Here is a 16,048-nt window from a genome sequence, read left to right as displayed (position 1 = left end):
CATCAGACCCCTAATGACAGTCACAACCCATCTTGGTACAAAATTCTCAGCAATACAAATTAATCAAGCCCAAGCACAAAGTAGCTACCGTAAACCGTTAAGGAGTTCTCTTAATTGACCTTGGTCTTCATCATCAGACCCCTAATAACAGACATAACTCATCTAGGTAGAAAGTTCTCAGCAATGCAAATTAATCAAGGCCAAACACAAGGTAGTTACTGTAAACTGTTAAGGAGTTCGCTTAATTGTCCTTGGTCTTCATCACCTAACCCCTAAATGACAGTCACAACCTATCTATGTGGAAAGTTCTCATTAATACAAATTAATCAAGCCCAAACACAAGGTAACTGCTGTAAATCGCCGGGGAGTTCCCTCGTCTGTTTTATGGCTCCATCATCAGATCGATTTTAAACCTTCATGAAATTGTAGTGCTTAAAAGTACTAAACGGAAAAGTATACGAACACACTAGACACTCATATAATTTTCGAAAGTTCCCCTCAATTTCTCCAGGATTCCATCATCAGATCTTGACATGATGGCAATGGGACCAAATGGGGACTACAAACCGTTTCAATCAAAAAAAGAATTTTTGAAATCGGTCCAGGCGTCTTTGAGTAATCGGTGTACATACATAAAAAAAAATACCGACCGAATTGAGAACCTCCTCCTTTTTGAAGTCGGTTAACAAAGAGTAGAGTACTGAACTTTGACAGCGCCTTACACAATCAATATCATAGCACAAATGACATTAGAACCGCGACAAGGATTTTCTACACAAACTGGATAGCGTACCGGAAAAATGTGTGAATAGAAAGGAACTTTGTTAATAAAAGTATTAAATCTATTTTCCATTGGACTTTAATTGGGATAGGCGGGGAGAGTGACTTGGCACCCTGAACCCTACACACAACGTTCACAAGTGCGTGACTCCACTCAAGGTCATTCTCTGGCATTCTAGGTTCTTATTTTGGTTACTGTTTGATTTGTTAATTAAGTTGTGATGACAAATATTGTGAATCTTAGCCTTTGTTCGACATCGGTTTTCTTATTTTTGTAATCCGCTCCTGAGTCTGCTTAAACAATGCATATGACAAATATTGATTCAAAAAAATTATTATGTTCCGCTTTCAAATTAATTATTGTTTTATTATTTTATATGCATATTCAGTAGGTCTGAGAATCGGCCAACATCTATTTTTCAAACGCCTAAACCCTAGGACTAGGGTTGGGTAGGGTAGAGAGATAGGGAAGAACAAGAAGTGTCAAAGCGAAGCCTGACCGGGTCCGCTAGTTTTACTATATATTTTTTTTTATTTAATGTGTTTTGGCCGTGGGCCACAGAGCGGAGAAGAAGCAGAAAGATGTTAGGGCTGTAGGGCAGGATCGAAGGACCAGGGAGGATTCGTCTCACAGAGAGGGAAGGAGCAGATTAAGCGGAAGGGTCAGATCTGAAGCTGGCGCAGTTACTTCCGTTCTGCAGTGAGAAACTGCAATCTGCGTCATCATTTCCGTTCTGCAGTGAGAAATTGCAATCTGCGTCATCATTTTCAAAGGGGAATGCCCACCGGTCTATACAACGTTGGCCCCGGGAACCCAGGTATACCAGGTATATGGAGATGATAGAATTATGATGAATGAATAAGGATCCAGCTGGCCTATTCACTATTTTGGTCTTTATTACCAACTTTTTAAAGTGGACAACAAATCAGTTGACAGAGTGTCATCTACATAAAATGATATCCATTTGTAGTTTGTATCATAGTGTGTAGATGCCATTTTGTCGGTTGATTTGTTGTTTGTTCGATGGGTTAATAATAAAGGTCAAAATAGGAAATAGGGGTGCTGGTTAATTAAATAATTAACAACTGAGCTGTGGGTAATAATAAAGCCTTTTTATTTCAGTATCATCATTTTTTACATTTTACATTGTGTTAATAAATTTTATTTTTTAACACTAATGTATTTAATATCTAGTGTTAGTTATTGTTACTCTTTAACTTAAATCTATATTTTTTAGGATATGAACCCCATTTTGGGTAAAAGCCTCCCCCAGCCTTTTCCACCTTTCCCTGTCCTTGCCTTGGTCAATCCAATCTATCCCCAACCGCTTGAGTGATGTCGTCATCCCATCGCTGCCTCGGTCTAGACTTTTCTTTTACCTGATGGACCCTTCCATGTGGTGGTTTCCGTTGTCCAAGACAAACTGCAGACTAACGACCGTTTGCCATTAGTAACTGTTATTATTATTTATTAAAAAATATACATATATTTTATATAATAATTAATTTGGCAGGTTTTTACAAACTAATATACATATATTAGGCACAGATTAAAGAATAGGCAGATAGAGCGCATGGAACACGACAGAGAAGCAGCTAATCCAAATACAAATTGAAAAGCGAACACATTCTTGAGTCAGTAAGACACAAAGTCACGAAGCGTATCATCGTATCATTACTATGGCACAATAATTTTCAATATTATATACGAAAAATGCAGTCTTACTTACACAAAAACAAAAGAAAGAAGATGGAGTATCTTACATGGGTCTGGTCTGAGTTAGTGTTAAATCTTGAAATACAAAACCTCCAGAAAATAGTTTGGTGTTGTTAGTTTAAATTTAAAATATTCTCCCTAAAATTATGCAACAAATGGGTACGTTATAATATGTTTACTGAACTACTGGGTATTAATTAAAATAAAAAGAAATTCAGGGAAAATAATGACAAAGTTTGTAGATAGCAACAACATGTGAATGTGAAGACTCGCGCGGGACGTTTGCATTGTTTATAGGTTTCACCGGCTGCACCACGCGGGTGGTAAAGACTCAATCTGGATCATTCTGTAATCTTTGATATTAGGTGTGTACATAGCTATAATAAACACTTACCGTTTTAAAGTACAATTAATATAGACATAATACATATTAACGTTAACACATAATTAACTCGTATAATCAAGTTTACCGTCCACATTGCAGTGCGCTTAAGGATGTGGACAGTGATAAAAATATCAAAACCATAACCACGGATAACCTTTTGGTCTCTAGCCATGTGGCACGTCGGTTCTCTTTCTACAAACGCTAACGCTCCGAAAACTAAAAAACGATAGATCTGATCGATAACTTGATCACCTGACTTGTCGATATCAAATGACATTCAATTTTTTAACCGACTTCAAAAAGGAGGAGGTTCTCAATTTGGTCGGTATTTTTTTTTAAGAATCCTATTTTAACAATAAACGCGCCGCAAACTGAACGGCAAACTTGATCGTGTGTACCAATGTAATGGTGATGTTATAAAGTTTTATAAAAAAAATCAATTAACAACAATTATTTTTTTAAATAGTAATTAATAACAATTATTTTAGTTTATAATATAGTATGTATAATTGTAATAATTTATCGTAGATAATATAATCTTCATTTATGACTCTTACACACATACACATACATACATACAAACGTAGCCATTTAATGAAAACGTTTGTGAAATCTAAATTCTTGTCTACAACTTAAACTTAAACTACTATACTAGCGGAAAGTCGAAAAGTAAGAAAGTATAAAATAGACAGTTTTAATATATCGCAAATAAAATAAAATGACATTCATGCACCTACAATATAATATTTATAGAATATTTGTGATGAAAAAATCCAAAAGCAGTCTAAATGCAAAACAATTTTTTCTCACAGAGAAAAACATTTACTGATATTATAAAAATGCACTGTTTTTGAGGTAGAGTAGTGATTACAATCATTTTATTTACGCCAGCCACACTCAGTCTAGGATACCGTCTAGTATTGTTTCTAATTTGTTTGTAGATAAACAATGCACATCAAGTTTGGCTTTAGTATAGGTATGTGGACAGTGAAAAAAAATACCAAAACACAGTTTACTTGACCGTGTATGGATGGCATTAGATATCATAAAATCAGATCGAGTTTTGTTCGAATCGAGAGTTCGAGGTATTTTAGTTATTACCCTCAGACCAATTATTGTATAGGACCTGTCTCGCTCGTTACTTTTTAGCCAAAGTATATGATCAACGATCTAATGCGATTATAAAAACAGTCTCTATAGTATCGATGTTTCATAGTTGTGATCGTGTTCGTCGGTTAAATAGCTCTGTAAAAATAGCTTTTATAACACAATAGCTTGTAAAGTATTGCTTATTGCACCAATTTCAACATCGTAATGTATCTCACATGTGCCGTAATGTATAGTAAAATGCACATGTGTCGTGATGTAATATAAAACCTTTATCATCCGTCTATAAACGAACGGTACTTTTTTAAATCTTGGCAAAGAGTTTATGAGTTTTATGTCAGGAAAGTGCTCAACATTTTATGAATAAAATTAACTTTGTGAGATTTTAATATTTTTGACAATAAATGTCAACCATTTATCTGTATCAGAAACACAAAAACAATAATTTACTTTATTAGTAATACTGGTAAGTGCTGGTGTGCGCACTTCGTTATCTGTGCAAAAATGACAAGTGTATTAAAATGTCATCTTATGGAAAACAGGCAAAGATGCAATTTAATTATAATAGTGTTCAAAGTGTGTTTCCTCGCAAATGTGTTATAAAAAAGTCGTATGACGTGCGCTTTGATAATTACAGCCTCTGCTTCCTTACTATAGCTCTCGCTAAGGCTCGAGCTGCAATATCGCCTCGGCTGTAATTTTCAACTTACCGCACTTATATCATAATGTACTATTACGCAACACCTTTTAGTTTAGTATATTATATATACCAAATCCTAGCTAATTTTACTCAGAAAATGATTCGTGAGTACTGGTCCATCTACAATTGGTCTGAGTTAATACCACTGAAAACACTACACTTCGTTTATTTTGTCTGATATCGTCAGATTACATTTTGTATCGTCCTCTGAATCACATTCATTGTGTTCAGACTCTATACTTGTGATGTCTGTGTTTGCAGTAGTCAGCAGTTTATCTGTGGACAGAGAACTAGGCTTGCGGATGTTTGACGAGATTTCGCCTTCGGTAACCTCAGCTGCATTATTCTTCTCGGCCCCTATAAGTTAATCAGAAATTAAAAGAGACCTGTAAGAACCACACGGTGCCTCGGTGCGGCGCCGGAACGCACCGCGTGGCACATCATTTATCTATACTAATATTATAAAGAGGAAAACTTTGTTTGTATGTTTGTTTGTTTGATTGTAATGAATAGTCTCAAAAACTACTGGACCGATTTTAAAAATTCTTTCACCATTCGAAAGCTACATTATCCACGAGTAACATAGGCTAAATTTTATTTTGAAAAAAAAAAACAGGGTTCCGTAAGATATTTGGGGTTCTCTGACACAAGATGTAAAACATCAACCAGAAAAGTTACTTATTGTGCTTACGCTGTCTAAACTATAAACGTAAGAACCATAAAATGTTCTAATTAATTGTAGATCTTATAAATATATACAAAAAAGTCCGCGACACACCATACCTATCTATGTCGGGAGAGGCACAACAACCATTTTCCTATTTAAAAAAATTTACATTTAAATGCATTTATTTTCTAAAGATAGAGGTAGTTGAAAGCTTACATCGAGTTAACCCGGACGAAGTCGCAGGCGTCGGCTAGTATTTGCATATGCGACATATGTATTTATTAAATTTTCCCAAACGTCAAAGACACTGCCGTCCATTTTATGACGTCACGATGTTACTTGATGTCATCTAATGGAATAAATGTCAGTCTAATTATTAACTAATAAATTTCGTCTAACACTCTGATGATCTGATCTCTGTTTAGATTTAGTATAAACGTGCCGTGATGAAACACTAAAATATAGACCACCATGGCCGATTATGTATTCAGGGTCTATAAGGTTTCAGGTCTTAAAAAAATATTATCTTCAATCTAGTAGAACGATAATGAACAATTTAAAGACCATTAAAAAAAAGTGTTAACTAGCCTATTGGCTAAATTAACCACAGGAATAGGCTAGTTGACACTTTTTTTTAAATAGTCTTAAATAGTTCATTATCGTATTAAAATATTTTTTTTAAATATTATTTGAGGAGAGGACGATTACATGAAAATATTAGTTTTATAAATATGCTTTTGACAATACGAGCCAAAACGCCTGTCGGCCATGACAGTGTATTTCGACTGTTTCATGACGTCGCTATAATAAATAACTTACAAAGGGAGCGTTTGACAAAAAAAATAATGAATATAGCTCGACGTTTATTACAATCAAGTGTGTTAGTGACGTCACAAAATGGACGATAGCGTTTTTGACGTTTGGAAAATTAAAAAAAAAATCGTGATACTTAAATTAAGTTTTAAAAGAAATCTTTAACTTTTATTAATTGATATCGATATATTTCGGACTCTTATTCCATGTACATTTGATATGAGTCAACTACCCTATTACACGGAAAACCACGAAGCCAGTTACCTGATGCACGTAATGGTCGTAGCAACTGCTTGCGTAATGCTAACACAGCGATGGATCCGATCAGCAAGGCGAGGCCCAAGCCGATTGCGACGTAGTCAATCACGAACAACCTGTGTGTAGTTGTGACATCTGTTCTCTGTGCAGAGATGATAAACGTTCTCTGCCATATGTTGGTATTCTTATATACTGTAACAAAATTATAATTATATTTTATCTACCTACTATTATAGGACTCAAAAGTGATTACAAATATAAGAAAACGAATGTCGAACAAAGGTTAAGATTCACTACACTTGTCAGGACAACTTAATTAACAAATCAAACTGTAACCAAAATAAGACCCTAGAATGGCAGAGGATGACCTTAAGTGGAATCACGCACTTGTGAACGATGTGTGTAGGGTTAAAGGATCCTTTGACTGATATCAAACACTCCCTTTTTCTACTCAAGTCACTCTCCCCGCCTATCCTAAGTAACCCATAAAGAATTACACAACAAGCGATGTGGACGGCTCGAACGCCACGAGCACACTGAAGCCAACACGAGATCGAGCGAAGTCATATACAGAGTATATGACTTCTTAGTCTCTGAGTGTATAATATTCATAGAGATTTTAGAAGTCATGTACAGAATTGACCTCTCTACAGATTTATTAGAAGTATAGATATAGATTAGAATTAGTTATAGACCTAATCCAAACTATTTTCTAACCAAAAACGGTTTCACTTACGATAGATTATAATATACCGAAAAATAACACATTAAATTGTAATCTGTATTTTCAGTTTGACGGTAGATTATAAAATCACGATTGAGATTATAAGCTAACGTATTTTACAATTTAACGGTGACATAAACTTATTACGAAATGATACGCGGTTATATTAAAATATGCAACTGTAAACAAATATTTATGATTAAACAATATCTAATCTTATCCATCCATTTTCTTTAAAATTTCGTGACCTACGTGAATCTTTTTCAAAAACTAGATTTTTTGCGTTAGGTCTCAATAATTCTAAAGATACGAAATATAAAAGAACTTACGTGAAATATAAAATATAAAACTTCCGTTCCTAATCGACGTCTTGCCCATCTTATCTAATGTATCATTCAACAATATTGTTATACCGTTCTGAAATAATAAAAAATAATTATTCAATCGGCTTTTTACCAGCTAAAATTGATTTGATTATTGATCACCAATACTACTAAAAAGCCAATAAAAACAATCACCTAATAGCTACTAGTCTACGCAAGTACGGTATATAGAATCACTAGCTGCCGCCGCGCGGTTTCACCCGCGTGGTTCCCGTTCCCGTAGGAATACGGGGATAATATATAGCCTATAGCCTTCCTCGATAAATGGTCTATCTAACACTGAAAGAATTTTTCAAATCGGACTAGTAGTTTCTGAGATTAGCACGTTCAATCAAACTAACAAACAAACTCTTCAGCTTTATAATATTAGTATAGATTGTTCTGTTCGATCTGCTATTACTGTTAGGCTCACAAAGGCCTAAGAACTCAGAGCCGTAATGCCAGTTATTAAAAAAAACCTGCTAATTACTCACCCGAAGACCATTTACGGAGTTGTTTCCTGCTGGACCCCACTTATTCGTTTTGTAGAACTGGGCCACTGTCAGAATAAATCAAAAAATAAAAAAATATATATAATTTCGGAAATCCTGATGAACGAATAGATAATATAAACGAGAGCCGTGATAGCCCAGTGGATATGACCTCTGCCTCCGATTCCGGTGGGTGTGGGTTCGTATCCGGTCCGGGGCATGCATCTTATCAGTTGTGTGCATTTTAAGAAATTAAATATCACGTGTCTCAAACGGTGAAGGAAAAACATTGTGAGGAAACCTGCATACCAGAGAAAATTCTTAATTCTCTGCGTGTGTGATGTATGCCCAACGTGGTTGACTATTGGCCTAACCCCTCTCATTCTGACAGGAGACTCGAGCTCAGCAGTGAGCCGAGTATGGGTTGATAATAATGAGACGTATAAATAGAAAATAGAAAACCAAGTCAAGTGCGTATCGGGCCACGGGCAATGCTAGGGTTCCGTATAGACCAGCGGCTTAGGTCGAAAAATATCTTTAGTTTTTGATGTACCCCTAACTTTTAAACCACAGTGTAAAATTGACATACGAGTATGTCAATCTGTACCTAATTGTTTTGCCGCAAAAATACTCTTTATTTATTTATATATTTATTTACTATTTTCACTCTCAAAGAAATCAAAATATACAAATTGTAACCTACATTTTTACATCATAAAAAATATAGTCTCTAAATAAAGTACATAATCTCTTAACGACTTTTACCGAGGAGCCTTCGGTAGGCGAATCAAATTTAAACGTACCGTCAAGCCGGTTCGGCATTGTTGCTATTTTGAAATTATCTGAAAAAAAAGGTTACATTTATTTTTATAGAGATTGAAAAAGCGCAGTTAACTAATGAAACTCGGCATGATTTGAATCAGAAGAGGGTGAAACAAGGGTTGAAAGTTTGTATGGAAAGCCCTTAATTTTTCTGGTAACCTTTGTAAAATTGGTAACTAAGTGTTCCTACTACCAAAAAAAATTATATAATAATACAATTTTGGCTGGTGTGAGGCTTCGGCTGTGGCTAGTTACCACCCTACCGACAAAGACGTACCGTCCAGCGATTTAGAGTTCCGGTACGATGCCGTGTAGAAACCGAAAGGAGTGTGGATTTTCATCCTCCTCCTAACAACAAGCCCGCTTCCATCCTAGATTGCATCATCACTTACCATCGGGAGAGATTGTAGTGAAGGGCTAACTTGTAAAGAATAAAAAGAAAAAAAAACTTACCTCTAAATATTTCGTCTGGTATGGCCTCACAAGTTTCATTGCTTGTTGGTTCTGTAGTTGTGTATGGGTCACAATGTTTTGATGAATTCGATACTAAGTCAGCAAAATTCTTGATACTGTTGCATAATAAGAATAGACAAAGTTTATGACAGCATAAAACCCATGCATAGGAGTAGATACATAGGTATACTCAGACTAATTACATAAGGACTAGTATCGCACCCAAATTCGCGAACTAAATTTTCTGCCATTTTCTAAGGAAAACGAGCTTAGATTTCATACATATCTTATACTAAACTAGCAGTTTTTGTTCGTTTTTTACACCATATAACTACACAAAAAGGTATTTTTACGGAGGTTTTTAACCGACGGACACGATTGTAAACTATGAAACATCTATTCTTTAGAGACAGTGTTTTTAAACGCATAAGATCGTTGATCATATACTTTGACAGAAAAATAATGTCTTGCGAGGCAGGTCTTTATCTAATTAGTCTGAGTAGGTATATTATAAACTGACCTGTAGCATGCAACAAAATATTATCTCATAAAGAGAAATAGTCCATTGAAAAATTACATTTGGGGTTGCGTTTTTTAGAGGACGCAATTTTATTTTTTTGCTGTGTAGGGAAATAAAAAAAAACAATAATTGATGAAACACACGTATAATATATTATGTATAATTGAAAATGCTGAAAAATAGTACTCACTTCGGAGCGCTGTAAAACCTTAGCTATTGACTTAATGAAAAAATGTTTCCTATAAAAGTTGTTTCCCAAAAAATGATCTACAAAATTGTCTGATGTATTTTTTCGTAAATTGATAAAAAAAAGTTATAAATTTTTTTCTAGAATTTCTGAACATTTTTTCTTCTAACTTTTTTATTTATTGTTCTACGACAAAAACTTACTGAACCAAAGTTGTAGAGAATTTAATTTGCTAAAAAAAATATTAACAATTTTTTTATCAGATAAATAGTTTACGAGATATATCGTAAAAATCATTTCAACCCTTATTTTCAAGATGGCGGCCGCGGGACAAGGGTGGCGACCCCACAAACTTGGTTTTAGCTTTATACTAACCCTATACAGCAAAAAAATGAAATTGCGTCCTCTAAAAAACCCAAGGTAAGGCCTAAAAAATGTAACATTTCAATGGACTAAAAGACATATTGTCGATCAAAAGCGGTGGAGTAGGATTATCACTCTCTCTTAGGTCCCGATGCAACAAAAGGGCCAGCCATTTGTGGTTCGTGTAGGGAGCACATCTTAGCTTCTAAATAAATTCGCCATAAAGAACAAATTTCTTCTATTACAATTTGACGGCCGCGTGGCGCAGTGGGTAGTGACCCTGCTTTCTGCATCCATGGCCGTGGGTTCGATTCCCACAACTGGAAAATATTTGTGTGATGAGCATGGGTGTTTTCCAGTGTCTGTGTGTATTTATACATTATACAAGTATTTATATGTAGTATATAAATGTATATGAATATTATAATATCAGCTATCTTAGCACCCACAACACAAGCTACTCTGTATGCTTACTTTGGGGCTAGATAGTGATGTGTATTGTTTAAGTATATTTCTTTATTATTTATTATTAATACTATAAGAGCACATGCACATGTACAAGCTTTTAAAAAGCACTTTCGATCCAGGTTTTTAACCGATTTCAAAAAATGGAGGAGGTTCCCAATTTGACGCGCATGTTTTTTTTAATGTTTGATACCGCATAACTTTGTCATTTCTTAACCAATTTTAAAAAATCTTTTTTTGTTTGAAAGAAACTTTCAGATTGGTCCCATTTAATTTTCATGAAAATCGGTTCAGATCAGATAGTACCACAGCACATACGATGTTATTTTTCGCTTTTAGGTTTATTTTTGCGATTTTGAAGTCGGTTAAATTTTTTTATTAAAATAATTTTTTATTCTCTGGTCAGGCCATAACATATACTTTTAAATTAACTTTAACTTATTTACCTAGAGTTATCACTGTTCAAGAATTGCTGGTTGGACATCTCTATCTGAGAGTAAACAGTCAACTTGCCCTGCAGGCGGTCAGTGATGTTCTGATAAATGCGACATGGGCATATGTCCTCGCCTCTTTTGTGGAAGATATATTCGCAGCTTTCATACAATGAGTTCAATGGGGTACAATGTGTGTAATCTATTACTAGTTTCTGTTGAATTATTTCTTCGTGGACCTATTAAAAAAACAAAATAAAAATATAATCTTCATCACACTATCACATCACACTAATATTATAAAGGCGAAAGTTTGTGTGTAAGTGTGTAAGTGTGTAAGTATGTTTGTTCCTCTTTCACGCTGCGGCTACAAAAGCGATTTGGCTGAAATTTGGAATGGAAATAGATTTTACTCTGGATTAAAACATAGACTACTTTTCATCCCGGAAAAATCCATGGTTCCCGCGGGAATTGTGAAAAACTGAATTCCACGCGGACGAAGTTGCGGGCGTCCGCTAGTAATATAAACATGCGAAAGGTCACCAGGAAATCTCGAAAATCGCTTAATGTAAAGCAGAAATTTGGCAGGGAGGTAGTTTATAGTTAGTAGGTATCTACTACAAACGGATTTTGTGATATAGTCAGATTAAAGAGGTCTAAGGGCGTCCGCTAGTGTTTAATAATTAATATACATAACGATATACAAAACGATTGTTAGACCTGTCGCGTTGTATGTTGTTGTCTGAAAAAAGTCCGCGACAGAATATATATATATCTTTTAAGAATAACTAACAATAATCTATATCTATCTTCTATATCTATACTTATAACAAAACTGGTCGAATACTATACATTTCTTCGCAATTTGAGATTTTACTTGTACCATTTGTAACAACAAATGTTACCGTGGCATAGAGTACTAATAGCGCCATCTAGAATCTATACTTATAATACGAATTCTATACATTTTGTACATTCTGTACATTGAAGATATTTTGAAAATTTTTGTTGGGGGCATTATATAATCGATACTGACAAAAAAATTGAGAAAAATATTTTTTTTCTCAATTTTTTGTATGTCTGTCTGTCTGTCCGTGTTTTTTTGTTATTCGGGCATCACGCTGAAACTACTGAATGAATTCAAATGAAACTTGGCATGGCTTAAGACTATAATACGGAGAAGGTTATAGGATACTTTTATTGCGAAAATAAAATAAGAAGGGGTGAAATAGGGGTTGAAAGCTTGTATGAAAATTTCTTCATTTTTAGAGTAACAGTTTTAAAAATTTGTTCATAAATTATAAAAAAAAATACGAAATATAATGGAATTCAAAAATTTTTAAAATTCAAACTCTAAAGTGGTGAAATAGGGCTTGAAAGTTTACATAGATTTCCACGCGGACGAAGTCGCGGGCGTCCGCTAGTTAGGTATATTGTTTGTAATGATAATATGATGAAAAAATATTGGTGAAAGAATTTTTAAAATCGGTCGGTTTTGAGTTAATTCCTTCGATATAACTGATCGTGTCTTGACCGTTTGCGCTGTGAGAACATGAGCTTATTAGATGGTGAGTGGGTAGCATTATATTACTTTAGATAGGACAACTATTTGCGGTTTGGCTGTAATCATGCCAAAATCATGAATGAAGGTAAGCGATGATGCAGCCTTGTAACACGCTTGTCTATTTTTAACCAGGTTTAACAAACAGCGAACCAACGCTTAGTTTAAATGTACAGGGAAAATTGTCCTATATTATTTTACTTTTCCTCCTTAGTGGTGCGGAAAAAAAATTTAGAACTATTAACTAAGTTAAACTAATAAGCTTAACTTAAAAAGTAAGCTATACTAATATAAAACACTAATCACAACGATCATATACCTGTTCCTCTTTGACTAAATATTATTATTATTATCAGGGACGGATTTACTTAGAGCGGTCGATTTTAGGGGTCAGCAAATTTGGCCTAAAATGTTTGGTCTAACAAAAATAAGTCAAATTGAAACAGCCTATTGGCAAAAATCCGCTATTTACTTAGCATGGACTTACCTTTCTCTACGAGTAGATACGACAAGCCACCGAGCTTATATCCGCCGCGACTAGTCCTTAAATATTATTTTCAAAAATTGAAAATAAAATATACAATCCTCACACTTGAAAGAATAAATCACCGGAGTTATTTTTTTTCTCGAGTTTTCAAAGAGTTAGAGACATAATTTATTGGCAAAAAATAAAAATGGTATAATTCTATTTCTTTTGGTTTAATTTAATATGAACCAAAAATTTCAATATTTTCACCCTATAGAGTAAAATAATGAGGAAGACATTCAATTATTTTCAATTGTGTTGAATTTTCGCTTTTTAGTTAAGTGGTAGGTATGTTATTGAAATCAGATCAGAAAATCAGAAGTGGTTTAAATAGGGGTTGAAAATTTTGTATGAAAAGTCCTTCATTTTACTCCTTAAGGGCTAAAAAATAGGTTAGAGTTTTTTTATTTAAATTGTTGTTGTTGTTTTAGTTATATTGTTTTTAAATGGTTAGTGTATTATTTTTATATATATAAAACAAGCAAAAAATATAAATAGAAAAGGGCAAAATAAGGGTTGTAAGCGTACATCAATTTTCACGCGGACGAAGTCGCGGGCGTCCGCTAGTAATAAAATAATAAAAGAAATAAAAAACTATCCAATTAGGATGGTGTAAAGTTACACAATTTGTGTTTCCAAAAATAAGATCTCTAGTACCTATTTGACTAGGTGTAAAAGTGTATTTACATAGCATACGCCACGTGGTTTCACCCGTGTAGTTCTTGTTCCCAGAATACAGGGATAAAATATAGGTGCCAGTGATAATGTAGCATCCCAATATTGAAAGAATTTTCCAAATTGGTTCAGTACTTTCTGAGCCTGTGCAAACAAACAATCAAATCTTTCCTATTTTTTTTTTATCTTTTTATTAATAGTATTATATTGCCTATTGATTTTAAGGAGTATGTTTTATGCATTAATATGAAGTAATTAAGTACTTTTGTAAAAGTTATAGTACAAATTAAAACAATAGTAAAGTAGTAAGTAAACCACCTGGCTTAAGTTGAATCCGCCCCTCCACTAATAATAATATACATAAAAATAAAAAATACATACCATTTCAGATGGAAAACACAATAGTGTTATTCCAGAAATAATGAGAGATATCCCAGTAATTGCAGTAAATGGAACTATTGTATACAGCTTGGAACTGGAAGTATTGTATTCATTAAACTCTGAAAAAAAAAAGCTTTCAATTTAATTATGTAAGTTATGTTTTATGATGTACATATTTATTGCCAAACTACTAGTCTGCTATGAAGTTACACAATAAACTTTGTATAACCCAGTGTTGCCAGACGTCCCAATTTTGGCAGGACATCCCAATTTCTAAATCATAATATTAAAAGTCCTCCATGGGACAGGGTTTGTCCTGCTTTTTGGGGAACTCGACTGTGCATGCAGAGCACTGAGAAAGTGAGGTCTGGTGGCACTTATAGTTTGAGATACCTTAATTTTCTAGTGCATAATAACTTTTTTTACTTAGAAGACTTCAACTATTTAGCAGTAGGGTAAAATATAATTTACAATATCATATTTTTATTAAAGTACATTTACTATAGATATTTTAATGATCTATTTTTATGTGAATGTAATGTGAACTAAAAAAAGATAAATATTCAAAAACTTTTGTTCAAATGTATTTACGATGTCTCACTTTCAATGAAAGAATCCTGCTTTTTCACTCAAAAAGTTCCTAAATCACGACTTGGAAAAATTAAAATCTAGCAATGCTGTTATAACCTTTGGAATATGTTTTAGAACAATGTGAAGCAATAATCTGCTTTACTTTCAGAGCAAGCTCAGTTTGGAAAATATATGACTTTTTGAACTTTTATTTGTGTACCTTAACTTATTTTTGTTTACTTTTTAATAATTATCACAATCATTGAAGATCAAATCTTTTATACTTTTGTTGATGAGTATACACAGCTATGACTGTATGCGGAATAAAATTCCCCAAAACTATGACTAAGAGCAACTGGAAACAACACTTTCATTGACAGATCAAACACTTTTTCTTGCTTGTTTACCTTATCAGCCAATAGACGTCCACTGCTTGACATAGGTCTCTTGCATGGAACTCCAAGCACAACGATCTCGAGCCACCATCATTTTTAGCTTTATCCATAAAGGTTGATGCCCAAAGAATGACCACGCTGATGACACGCAACGGCGTCGCTGCTGCCCGACAATGTCGTGTGCCATTTCTAAAAATCCAGTTATTTTTTTCCCTAATTTGACCTCAGCGGCGACGCTGGGGTATTGGTTGAGCTTAGAAATCTCGCCTGTCGGGGCGCCTGTTGCCCAAAGCCAGAAGCAGAAGAGTTCGGCGGATAAACTCTATAGGTGCGTCTCCTGAGATTCAAGATGTCTTAGAGAACCAACCGTTGGGATCGATGGTTTAATTGCAAAAATTAAAACCACTAGTTCGTTGGGGAGTGGGGACACGCGGAATAATTACTATTACGTACTATGAAATTTGAGGAAAACCGTGACGAGCCCCGGAATAATATTTGAAGATTTTATATATTAAATCACGATGGATAAGGTGGATAAATGGTTATAATACTTACTATTATCTGCCATAGTTTTAAATTACTTAACAAAATATTAAGGTTTTATAAACAACAATATTAGATAAATAAAAGACCATCATTTGAATAGGCGAGCCCAATGCCCAATTTCCACTGACGTTTCCGGTGATACCATTTTT

General features: G+C 34.2%; 1 protein-coding gene across 2 annotated transcripts; it reads right to left on the bottom strand.

The window, feature by feature from the left end:
* Positions 1–1,872: 1,872 nt before the first annotated feature.
* Positions 1,873–16,048, bottom strand: LOC112056331 (uncharacterized). Of its 2 annotated transcripts, none has more exons than XM_052883055.1 (9): positions 15,909–16,048; positions 14,389–14,507; positions 11,261–11,484; positions 9,280–9,395; positions 8,808–8,846; positions 8,008–8,072; positions 7,481–7,568; positions 6,434–6,619; positions 1,873–5,046 (listed from the first exon to the last, which is right to left on the bottom strand). In XM_052883055.1, exons 1-9 carry the CDS (start codon positions 15,919–15,921, stop codon positions 4,844–4,846), a joined length of 1,053 nt encoding a protein of 350 aa, XP_052739015.1. In that variant the 5' UTR covers positions 15,922–16,048; the 3' UTR covers positions 1,873–4,843. The 2 variants fall into 2 exon arrangements, with proteins under 2 accessions (XP_052739015.1, XP_052739016.1); XM_052883056.1 differs by lacking the exon at positions 15,909–16,048 and adding an exon at positions 15,366–15,524.

Source organism: Bicyclus anynana, chromosome 8, assembly GCF_947172395.1.
Source record: "Bicyclus anynana chromosome 8, ilBicAnyn1.1, whole genome shotgun sequence".
In the NCBI taxonomy this organism is placed as follows: Eukaryota; Metazoa; Arthropoda; class Insecta; order Lepidoptera; family Nymphalidae; genus Bicyclus; species Bicyclus anynana.
The sequence above is the reverse complement of the archived record's forward strand: the minus strand, read 5'-3'. Positions and strand labels throughout refer to the sequence as shown.

Excerpts from the sequence above, each read along its gene's own strand:
- LOC112056331 (XM_052883055.1), bottom strand. Across the intron at positions 8,847-9,279 it reads ACCAGACGAAATATTTAGAG|ATAATTTCAAAATAGCAACA; the intron begins GTAAGTTTTTTT and ends CTTTTTTTTCAG. Across the intron at positions 8,073-8,807 it reads AATGCCGAACCGGCTTGACG|TGGCCCAGTTCTACAAAACG; the intron begins GTACGTTTAAAT and ends TTATTCTGACAG.